Raw genomic sequence first — 12,511 nt, 5'->3', positions numbered from 1 at the left:
CAGAAACAGAATACTGATTTCTGAGCCAGATAGTGAGATCTGACTGAATTTTTTCAATGAGTTTGAAATTTTCAATTACAAATATTAATATTATTTTAATTATTATTACTATTACATAAAGAACAACATACATGAAAATAAATTATTCGTTTACCTGGCTGTACACCCTACTAAATTAAACTGATACACATTGGCATCGATTCACTTTATACAGACTAAAAATTGACTGCCAAAGTTTAGAATTTAACCTAATAACACTACTAAATCTCTAGGCTGAGCTTTGAAAAGCCAGTTAGGTCACACATCAATCAAACTGTGCTTCAGAGATCACAACTGCTGCAACTCTGTCCTTTGCATTCAAAATGTTCAATCAGCATTTTAGAGGAAGAAAAAGTATTTTCACTTGGATCACAAGAGAGACATTCTGATTATAGAGATTTCTGGAATGTGTTGGATAAAAGAATATTTTTTATTTAAAAACATTAACTTGTGGTATCTGGAAAAATGTGCATCATAGGCCAAAGTTATGACAGATGATTGCCTGCCTTTAAAAGTGTGCCTCTGTGTGCCAAGAAGGGTTCCCTCTGAGCCTGGGTGAGACAGAAGGCATCAGCTTTCAGGTTCCCACTTTGAATTAAGCCTAGACTCAAAGACACATCTACTCTGTGGGTTAGATATGTTCCAAATCCAGCTTTGCTGTTCTTCATACCACTGCTGGGTAAGGATACCCAAGCTCTGCAGCTCTCTGGCAATGGTACCTACAAACATTTTCAATCCCAACAGCCCAGATACTTGTGCTCGTGAACTGGAAAGCTTAGACCTGAGCTAAGCTTTCAGACTCAGTCCTTCATCAGTGAGAACAGATGCTTTAACCCTGAGGCATATCCAAACCAAATCATCCACAGTTCTCATGAAAGCCCGTCAAGCTGTGAGCAGCCTGAATTTCCAAACCACCAAGCAAGGACTTTTGAGTTTCTGAGATGGGTGTGAGGAATCTGCCCTGAGGTCACAGCCCTTGGGAAACTGGCAAGCTGTGCTAGTTAAATGGTGGTGCTCACAAGAATGACAAACTGTGGCTCCAGGAGGACATGCTCCTTCAAGAGCACCACGTCTCTGCCACACCTTCAAAAAACCGTCATTGCTGATGAACTGAGAGCCCCAGCCTGTGATGAGGTCTAGTCCTTACATGCTGCTTTTTGTAAAGTACAGGTTCTCTTATGCCCTTTCATTGTGTACTCTGAAGGCTTGTCCATGGACACCACACATGCTCTTCCCTCCTCAGACAAGGCATGATCCTTCAGACTGGAGCTCATGTTCTCCAGACACAAGGATTAGAGCTCGTGCACAAGGACACACGCACAGCTGCTCACTCCTGGGTGCCTCTGTGCATGAGGAAGGCAGACCAGGGTATAGACACAAACTAATACACCTCAGTTTGGACATACAACATAAACTGGCTTGTTTTGGTGGAAATGAAAAGAATCAGGCTTATCAGTGAGCCCCTTGGCCTTCATGTACCACCTGGAGCAGTTTTCTCATACACAGCTTCAAAGCTCTTGAGTGAATGAACTATGGTTCTGTATTATTAAGGGTGCAACATGTCTACAAGTAGAAGATACTCTAGCACCCCTAATGCTAATAATCAGGGTGTTGATTAACTTCCATTAAAGTTCCATTAAAGAGGCTGACAATCATGTATGAAGTATCTAAATATCTGGCTCTGCATAGCAAATAAAAACACTTTGAACTTTATTAAATATACTGCTAAAATACAGGAAGAGTAGTACTTTTTCATTGTGCTCTGGTTAAAATGAAATATAACCAGAAAACACAGACACAGAGTTGAAAAGTAACTAGCATTGTCATATTTTTAAACAAATCTGAAAAATAATTCCTATACATGCAACTCATTGATGGTACTTCTTATATCCAAAACAATCATATCTTTAAATACAGCTACCTTAATGAAAGAAAATGCTACTTTAAAATTTAAAGAAACCAGCTATTTTACCGTAAGTATAAAAAATAAATACTCTAAGGAATGGAAGGAAAAAAAAAAACATGTTCAATAATTTCATTACGTTCTAAGATGCCAAATCATCTGTGAGTGGTTTCTTTTTAGATGAAAAGGAATCAAAATATAGGACAGATGTTGGACAAACCACATTTGAGGTCTATCACACACTGGAATTTTTCAAATTATTTTGGCTCATCTATTGAATAAGGTGTATTTTGCTTGATTTTGAAAAGGGAAACATCAGGAAATATTTAAAGGCCAATTGCTGCCAATTAACTTTGATCAGCAAAAGTTGCATTTGAATCTTTTAGATTCTTTTGCTGTCTGGAATAACACACTATTCTAAAATCTAGCAAAACAACAACTTGATGATTAATGTGTGTTGGCAGCCCCACCACAAGCTTGCTTAACAGCTGGATTTTAAATAAACAGCTGTCTTCACTATGATGGGAAAGAAATCTGACTGTTTTCATGTTTTTGTGTTATTAAAATGTGATCAGAAATTGCTTTTTTCCCTTTTAAGATGAAACATCCAGGCACTGCAGTGACGGTCTGTTTCAGCAGTCTGGAGAACTTTGGAACACTCTCCCAAGAGTCACCAAACTGTAGGCTGTGTAGGCTGAAAAAGCCCTTGGCAAGGCTCCCGCAGCTCCTGGCTGCAGGCAGAGGCACCCTGGCACAGAACACCCCGTGCCTGCTGCAGGCAGAGCAGCCCCAGGAACAGCCCAAGGACAGCCCATACAACATTAATCATGTCCCTCAGGGCTAAGGTAACACTGGCCCACCGTGGGATGTAGGCAAGAAATCCGTACCCAGCCATCAACTGCTTACAGAAGCTGGAGTTAAATATTTAATGGTCTGTGCAGACTACTGAATTCTTTATGTTTATAGGTTCTTTCAGTGTACCCACTTCTGAAACTTGTCTACTGTCACCATAAGTGCTAAAACCCGTGAGGACAAAATTCTACCATTTTAACTGCAGTAACCTTTGTAAGCCAGTGCAGACGTTTAGTGCAGATATTATTATATATCCTAACGACTAAATGATACAGCTATTTTCTAGGCATTTCCATATTGAAACTCTGCAAATAATTGTCAAACCATCTAACAACACATAAAACCAGACAAATATTAAATATTAGATCATCTCTGTGTGTTTTAAAAAATGAACACTTACTTCTAAATCATTAAAGAATAGATGTGTGTCCGCCAAATTGAAAATCATCTCTTCCATTCGGAGTCCAAGGGACACAGAAGTGGGAGGATCCTAAAAGAAGAAATTAAGCGTACATACCATCAATACTGTGCCTAACATACGTTCCCAAATACAGACTGGAGGAACAGCTTTTCGTAACATACTGCTTGTATTAAATGCAACATCTGCTTTGTCAGTTTCGGTTCAGTTACTGTCTCACCCTGTACTACAACACTTCCCAGTAACCCTCAAAAATATGACTTTAACTCAACTGACTCCCTGACTTTGCTGAGGGACTTCTGTGGTCACCCTCATGCATCCCCAGCACTGGCTCTTTGCTCTCTGTGCAGAAAGGGCAAATCCATTTCACCTAAAACCTCTCCAGATTCTACAACTATTCACAAGTTTTATGATCAACCATATGGTATGATGGTACAATTGTTACTTAAAATAAACTCTCACTGGTCACAAATGACAGGATTCAGTCCTGGGACTACCTAGTGACTTTAAAGCAAAGAACTATTGATGTTTTATTTGCAAATGGCAATTACATTTAAAACCACTCCTTGACTGTCCATGAACCCAGGCTTTAATTATGTTTCCGGTTTGGCCCACCCATGCAGAGTGAACAAAACTATTGTTTGTTATTAATACATAACACACTTCAAGTTCTCTACAGAAATTACCATAACAACTTATTCCTTACTGAGCTAATAAACTCAAAAAGCATGTTCAGCATTGTGGTTACCAAATGCATTACAGATGTTTGTCTTGTTTTGATTTTTTTTTGGTGTTTTATATATTTTCAATCTGAAAAATCGAAAAGAGAGCCTAATACATACATTTGATATAGAGTTTCTCATTTATAATGCCAAGTCTATCCAAGTGCACAGGAGCATGAGTTCATAAGAATATGTTAAGCTATCCCATAACAGCCTCTATTAATAATGTTAGTTTGTTAGGAATTATATTTTAAATAGAACTGAAGAAGTGACAACCCATATTTTACTTAAAATAAGCTAATATTCTAAACTTGATGACAAGTCACAGTTAAAAAGCAAGAGATGTAGTCCTTAGTTTCTTTTTTCACCTCTCAATCAAATTAATAGGTTCTTCAACATGATCTCTGAACTTGTAAACATTTTTCTGTAACTACTGGTTAAAAAGGCAAAATGTGTCAGTAGTAAAGAGCTGGAAAAGGATGATGATTTGGCAGCCTGTTTGCCTTCTGGAAATGCCAAAACCCAAGAACTGCTATTCAGCAAAAGAATTTTTGAAATTTCAAAGCAAAGCTACATTGAGCAGACAAAACATCTATTCTTGAACTCACAACCTTTAAGAGGTTTTTAAAATAAAAAAAAAAAATAGCCCCTATAAGCGGGGAAAAAAGTTGCATCATGTTATTTTGATGGACTTTGCCCTTAAAAATAAGTCTTCTATTGAAACTGGAGCAGCCAAAAAAAATTGGCTTCTTAATTCAAATGGAAAGACTTTAAAATATGAACAAAAATATTCTGTCTCTCTGTTTTAATATTGCTCTATTTCTAGACCTACGCCTTCCTCTGCTGTACTTTTGTAGGCATGTGAGGTGGAAAGCAGGTGGTATTTTCTCTCTAGCTAGACCTGAGGCTTCTTCTCTCTTTGGCATTTCTGCTTATCTTTGTGCCCAGTTAGTGCCTCATCATCCTACACAGTTCATCGGGCTTCTTTTTTCTTAGACAGATTTAAATTCAGATTTCTGTTGTGCCTGAGCAGTAACAGAAGCCACCTTACAGAAGCCTCTGCTTTAGTTATTAAAGTTATTTAGTTATTAAAGCAATTAGATGGGCTAAAGGTCTAAGATGCAAACGAGGATCACTAGCTGCATCTTGATTATCAACTACTAATGCAACAAGGTAGAAATAATTCCCTTCTGAATTCCATCCCTAAATAGGAACATCATTTTAAAAAGCAGAATAAATGGGTAACAGAGCATGATATTGGTTATGAACCCATTTGACTAATTTTAAATGACTGGCTGCAAATATATAGTTTAAATTTCAGTGTACACGACTTGGTATTTTTATTATTGAACATTTTTATCACATTTTTGAGTCTGTAAAAAGAAGTTTTTGTAAAGCTTTCTAACCATTTTACTCCAAGGTATTTTTACGTGACAGAAATAAAACAGAATGGTTTTCTCCAAAGTAATACTAAAATAATGTCATTAATTAGATTAATTTAATTAGGCCGAAAAAACGTAAGAAACTCATTGGCACCTACTGAAAGTGTCAGATTAAATCACACAAAAGCTAAAGGGAGAAACAAAATGGATTGCTTCTCAAAGAAAGCTAAACTCCTGGATTAAATAGAATCTTTTTGTATAAGTTCCACTTAACACAAAAACCATGTTAAACTGTGGCTCTCGGTAGCTACATATTTAACAGAAGCAAAAGCTTTATCTGCTTTAGCTTTTTAAATATCTGTGTAGTCACAAACTTGCAACTGCTCTAATGAAAAGCACAAGAACCTTGGTTTAAAGCACCATAGTACATCAAACTCTGCCATCAGATATTACAGTGGGGGCTGTAAACTTTAAAAAAAGACAAGGATAGAACAAGGTTTTAAAAAAGTAATCCCATACCCAGCCTTCTTTTGCAATTTTAAGCCACTAATTGCTAACTAATTACTGTGAGGTGTCAGACAATGAGTAGGAAAGCTAACAATCTCTTCTTGTTGCCTGGGATTTGCAGGTTCAGTCAGTGCCTTTTCAGGTATGGTCAAAATCAGGTACAAATCTCTGAGGGAGGTACAGTTTAACTAAAGAAAATAAATACCAATGTCAAACTGCTTAAGTAGGCCTTTTGTTTTGAATACTGGCATTGGAGCCAAAATACTGCCTGTATGTCATTTCTAAATTCTACCTACTTGATTTCTTTGTTTTGTGGAGAAACAAGAAGCTGAAAAACAGGAAAGTTCACTTTGAGTACAAGGCTTATTTTCCACTTAAGCCTACAGGTCACAAATGAAGGGTTAAGTGAAACCAGGCTTTGTTTTTCTCTATCTCTAAAGTATATTAAACCACAATAAAATAGCTTATAATTTAAAGGAAAATTCCTTTAAAACCTCTGCATATAACTGCTTTCACTGAGGATGGAAATGTATGTAAAGATCACAGTACTCTCTGCCAATTGAGATATATTTTCACCTGCTCCAAGATCCTAAAGGGCTCCAACTTTTTCCCAGTTCCAAAACTTAATCAGTACTAATGTCAGCTAAACTAACTGGCAACTTTATATTTGATCAATACATCTCTCTCTGTACATAGTTAAAAAAATCCAAAAGCAAATGGAAATGTTTTGTTTCTCTGTCTAATCTTCTGGAAGGGCATATTCTTAGAGTTTCATATATTTCCATCAATATCACTAAATTCAAATAATCTTTAAGTAAAAATGTACTTTATGGAGTCATTTTTGTCATGACTGTGCAAACTGAAAAATAAAGGTATTATTTTGTTACACCAAAACTGAAGGAAAAAAGCAGGAGGAAAATAGAGCACAATAGGAGCTAAAGGAGAGCAGGTGATAAAAAACAGATGAAAAAGTAAGAAGATACAGAAAAGGCTGGCACAAGGAAGAAGTTAGGAGGAATGAGGTAGAGAATTAGGCAAAGAAAATCGATCCCTTCAGCAGCAAGGCCGCACATCATTCATAGTCATTCACCATGAAACTCACTCAGGCATTATGAAAAGAGCTGAATGCCAAGTTGCCAAATCCCCTATTATTTAATTAGGACATTTTTGTTTGTTTGAAGATCCAGCTTTTGTATTTTAATGATTATGTGATCATCCTAGATTTAATTTTTTAAAAGGGCACTTCTAGCCCTCACCATAGTGCAGATTTATAAGAGAACATGATGTTAGATTGCTCATAAACAAGAATACAGATGAAAAGAACAATAATTCTCCACAACTTTCTTTTATTTCAGATTAATTTATGCTCCAGACTTTTGAATTTAAAGGCCAGTAATCAGGCAAACACTCTTTTAAAAACATGCATCTGCTGCTGCCATAAATAAACCCTAAAATTCTCATATTTTAGAATGTTTGCTTTGAACATTTGACACTGTCTTTCTCTAACACCCTTGGAAATTGCTAGCTGTTGTCCAAAGCTGCCAATAGCCCAAGAGAAACTCTGATTTGAATGAAACCTAAGATAACATAACCAGAATGGCACAGTTCCATGACATCATCTGAGAGCCAAGGACAGGCATGTTGCTACCCCTCACCAAAAAGATTTTGTATTTATCCAGAGGTTAAGCAGTAACGCCATCATTCCTCTCAACATCAACAGTTGGCTGTCATTTAGCAATGCAGGAACATTGTTCCAGCAACCAGAGCCAGCTGGGCAAAAGCTACATCTTATGTAAACAGTGCCAACAGTGATGGAGCTGCACCCAGGAGTCAGCCCCCTCCTTGCAGAGCACGTATTTATATCTCTTTGCAACTGAATACCAGCCACTTTCCTCAGCTTCAACCATCCAGCAATAAAGTGTTTATGTTCAGGCTCCAATTAATGAATCCACTACAGGGAACTAGTAACAAATGGAAAAAATATGCTCACATTAGTACTTCTATGGCAATGACTAATTAATTAAGCTTTTCCAGCGCTACTCTGCTGCCCAAAAGCCAGTGGTGAGATTCTGTCGTCATAGCTTTTTTGTGAGCACTGGGATTTGTTCTCCTCATTCTGAACTAAATTCATAATAATAATAGATTTTGGGATAACACACAAAAGCTTTAGTCTTTTGGTTTTAGTCTGAAAAATGGAAAATAACTTTTGGTAAATATTTAATACTCTTCTATAATGCTTTTGTTCATACAGATCCATACAGTAATTGTTGAAACATTTAAGTTCTATGTTTTTTTTCTGCCTAAATATAAACTAACAACACCTAGGAAACCAAGGCTGCTGAATTAACCTGCATTTCTGACATATAATGAAAAAACCCTAATTATATTCCTCAAACATGTACACTGCTATTGCAGTAAACATTTCTGCAAACAAACCTTACCTGAACAAGCAAAAAAGGTTGTAAAGTTACTGCTCTAGATTTGTATGGCACAAAAAGCTATTGAGAGAAACTCAGAACCTGACCCAGGCACAGACTGAGCTGGAGGTAGCTTTGCCCTTCACTCAGCTGAGTGTAGGGTAAAACCTTTCAGTGCTAAATTGAAGCTTTACAAGAACACAGAAGCATTACATGAAGCCAGACAAAACTATGTAGCTGTTCTTTACATGCAGAATTTTTGAGGTTAGCAAAAAATCACATTCCAGTTATAACTTTGAGGTTGTAACTGCAGTGAGGTTCACTCACATGAGGTGAACATAAAAGGCTATAACAGATTTTAGCAAAAGCTGTCAGCTTTCAAATACAATCCTGAAAAAAAGAAGTCTGATCTCATAAGGTCATTCCATTCATAAACTGTTCTTATTCACCTAAAATCATGTTTCTCTTTGGAGAATTACCAAGGAAATGCGCTGTCTATAGACATATTCATCAGTTCAGTTATGATTTATAGACTGTGCATAATAAAAAGATTTCACTCAAAAGAAGACTTTCAAAAACATCAGTCAATATTTAGATTAAAAAAAACCAAAACAACTAAGGTAAAAAATTTAAGACTAATCTGGCCATGTCCAAAAGCATTCTTCCTCTTTCTCTCTCAGTACAGAGCAGAGCCAATCTGTCATAGCAATCATTTCTGGAAATTCTTCACTCTCTGAGGGGATGTAGACTTTTGCAGATTGTTATTATATCACAGGTTTCAGACAACCTGTATCTACAAACCAAACCTCAAGTGGTCCAAGTATTATTCCCAACACTATTTAAATATGTACTGAATACAAGAGCTGAGTAACTGCAAAGAATGGACATGTGAAACAACTTGATTTTTTTTGTCTTGTAACGCCAGTACCAGTGTGCCTCTACAAATCAACTAATGTTCTGGTATTCCTAGTGTATCAACCATAAACCAGCAAATTTTACTGAACATTTCCATCAGTTTCTTGACACTTACCCGTCCATATCTGTTAGCATAGGACCCTGTAAGCAAGGAATGGAAAATGATGATTGTCTCATCCAAATCCCAAATGAATACTCTCTGTAAAAAGAGAATCAAATCAATGTGTTCTTTTGTGAAGCTAATACTTGAAATTAAAGTTAAAATTTGAATCAATAGGCACACAAATGGGAAAATTATACTGAAATGGCTGCATATTAAAACCATAGCTCCCCTGCCATTTATTTTCAAAACAAACAAGTTGTTGGTTTTTTTTTTCCTGGGTAGGGTAACACAATTTATTATCTTTTCACTACAATTGCTATTATATAAAATCCTTCTATTAGAATAGAATTCTAGTATCATCAAATATACGCAGAAAATGAAACTGTACAATGCACTTTTTAAAGCTTGATGTGAGATAGAAACTGAAGTAAATAAGGAGAAGCATCTCAAAATTAAATCTTCCGGTTTAGACTAATGTATTTCTGCATGTCTTATAAAAGAAAAGTCTTACAAAAATTTATGTAAGTGCCCTTGAAAATTACCTCTAAAATCAAAACAAAGCAGATTGCTGCTAGGCACTTAATTTCCCTCAACTTATTTTAGTTGTAACGCATTTTATGCATCTGAAGAACAAAAACTATGAACTTGGATGCTGTATATATAAAACTTATGGCATCAGTAAAGAATTCTTATGCTTAAAGACAATGGAAAATACGTGCTTTAAATTTGTTCTCCGACCACACACAAAATGATAACTTAATGAAAAATAAAGTGTTCAAATACAAGTATTTTAAATCCTGGTGAGATTGTATTTCCCATGATGACAAATGGGGTAAGCTTCTGGAAAGGAAAAGTAATGCTGTGTGGACACTCATAGCTATGGTGTGTCATTGGAGATGTGTTCTCAACATAAACCATGGGCCACTGGGAGGAATGTGAACATAGCATGAGAGAACAAACCCCACTATTGTGCTAGAAGTGTCTCCTGACCAAATGAAAACCTTTTTTGCCTTGGGAAAAGCTTGCTCCTTTTTTTTTCTTTTTCCTTTTGTTTTGTTTTGGTTTGTTTGTTTCTTTGCTTTGTTTAATCAAAAGGAGAAAGAAACACCCAGTATTTTTCCAAGAAAGTAGGAGCTCTTCATGAAGAAGGTTCTTTAGAAGAAAAATCCTATTTTCCATGAAAACGCTGTTAGAAAAAAGGGAGCTTCAATGCCACTTTGTTTTTGATGTATAAACAACACTTCTTTGTGCAAAGTAATGATAAAAATAAAGCTCTATAACAGGCCAAAGACATTTAATATAAAGTACCTCCAGATCAGAGTCAGGTGGTGGTGAAGGATTATTGTTTCTTCTGCCACGTCCACGTGATTTCCCATCTGAGCTACGACGCAATCTATCTGAATCTGAATCTTTAATGGGGGTTGATGGACTGTGGATTGTACCGTATTCTGTTGTAGCAAAGAAAGAACACTTTTACCCTTCAGTTTAATGTTCAAAATGTTCAACTTACTTGTTTACACGAAACCCAGTCCTAACTAAAATAATTATATACAATACGGTAAGTGGTAATATTGATTCATAAATTAGTTCAATCTAGCTCAAGTTATGTGTAAAAACAGACTGATAAACTATCTCAGTAAACACCTATGAAAGACTCAGAAAAAAAACAACTTAATTGCTTCATTCCTTCAATTATTACAAGACGAAACTCTAAACAAACAATTCTAAGGGATACCAGTTTTTCATAAAACAACAGTAATTTAACTCAAGCTTTTCAAACTTAAGTACATTAAATGCTTTAAAATAACTGTCATGGTGACAGGTAAGAAAAAATCCAAGCAGGTGTGAAAAAACCCCAGAGATATAGAAATGAAAAAATTTTCCAAATTCCCTGGTTGGAGACACTTTTAGATTTCTACATTTGAGCCAGAAGAATTGGATTATTCTTCAATATAGCATAAATCATTATTTTCCTATGGTAATTTAAATTAGTAAGTGTTAAATATTTATCAACTATGAAGATGATATTTCTAGTATTTTTCAAAGGCTTACACAATACTGAACATTTCCAATGAGTACCTTCAAGACAGGCTATAAATCTTTAATATTGTATGCTAATTATTATGCTTCAGCAACATTTACTTATAAGAATATTTACTGTTATTGAACAGGTGAAAAAAGAATGATGATTCATGTGGCTAAGATCAACAGAGTTTTTCTGACAACATGCTAGTCTGAAGATATTTTGCTACTCTTAAAATCCATAGACTCTATCATATTGAATGCTTGCACATTAACAAAGCAGACACTGAGCATCAATTATCATTCCCATTAATTTAATTTGCAGTACCAGGGTCCTTAGAAATGCAACAACACATTTTTGCATCTCTTTTGAAAACCTCCTTTCATAGTCTGAATTTCACAAATACTTTTATTTTGATGGTCACCATGATTTCTTTTGTTTTTCCTAAAAATATTACTTTAGTGAAGGCAGCTGCAATTTTCATGTTTCTTAATTTTACTGTTCAGTTAATATTAGCTACTCTTTAGAGTTCAGTAGATACAAAATTTTTCATTTGGATCTGCCTAGACCATGGCATTCCAGCTTGAACAGACAGGTATACTTCTCACACAAGGGATTCTCTCTCCTAGGAAAACATCCTGTTGAGGTCAAAGGTTAGATTAAGGAGGAGACTCTGGACATCTGTGTAACACCACATATGCACAATTACTCAAAATAATAACAGTTGCTTGTGCTGAACAAAAGGAAAAGGTCTTGAAATTCTCATGCTCAGCCTTCAAATCTACACTTCTTGAGAATTAGCAATCTTACATATTTCACATTAGATATTTACCTAAATATTTCAGATTGCATCAAACAAATCAGAACAAGTTAAGATGCATCTCAAGGTTAAGCACAGAATCTTCTGAAGACATCTGACCTATACTAAAAGAGTGATTCTATATGTGTCAAACAGCAAAAATTATCCAGCCACATCTATCTACACATCCCAAGAACATATATCTTTTCCTATGACAATGCACACTATAGAATATTTATGTAAAGTATTTAAACTTTGAATGCTGACTGCTCTATCACCTACTGTATTTAACCATAAATAAGAAATTGTAACAAATAGTACCAATTTTCCCAGTTAAACATTATTTTGATTATTAAAATCTTTAATTAAAAAAAGAGAAAGAAAATGATGCACAAAAGCCTTGAAATAAATTATAACCCCATAAAATAAAC

At 35.5% G+C, this 12,511-nt stretch overlaps 1 protein-coding gene across 3 annotated transcripts in view; it reads right to left on the bottom strand.

Annotated features, from left to right (window-relative positions):
- Positions 1 to 12,511, bottom strand: part of EYA1 (EYA transcriptional coactivator and phosphatase 1) — a 162,110-nt gene that overhangs the window by 32,470 nt on the left and 117,129 nt on the right. For all 3 annotated transcript variants that reach the window (XM_086885397.1, XM_086885407.1, XM_086885391.1), the window contains 3 exons: positions 10,567 to 10,706; positions 9,271 to 9,354; positions 3,195 to 3,284 (listed from right to left, as the gene is read on the bottom strand). In XM_086885397.1, the coding sequence (XP_086741523.1) occupies positions 3,195 to 3,284; positions 9,271 to 9,354; positions 10,567 to 10,706 (314 nt within the window). The remainder of the gene's footprint in view (positions 1 to 3,194; positions 3,285 to 9,270; positions 9,355 to 10,566; positions 10,707 to 12,511) is intronic.

The sequence above is a fragment of the Cyanistes caeruleus genome, chromosome 1, assembly GCF_971803275.1.
Source record: "Cyanistes caeruleus chromosome 1, bCyaCae1.hap1.1, whole genome shotgun sequence".
Lineage (NCBI taxonomy): Eukaryota > Metazoa > Chordata > Aves > Passeriformes > Paridae > Cyanistes > Cyanistes caeruleus.
This window is presented reverse-complemented; position numbering and strand designations above follow the sequence as displayed.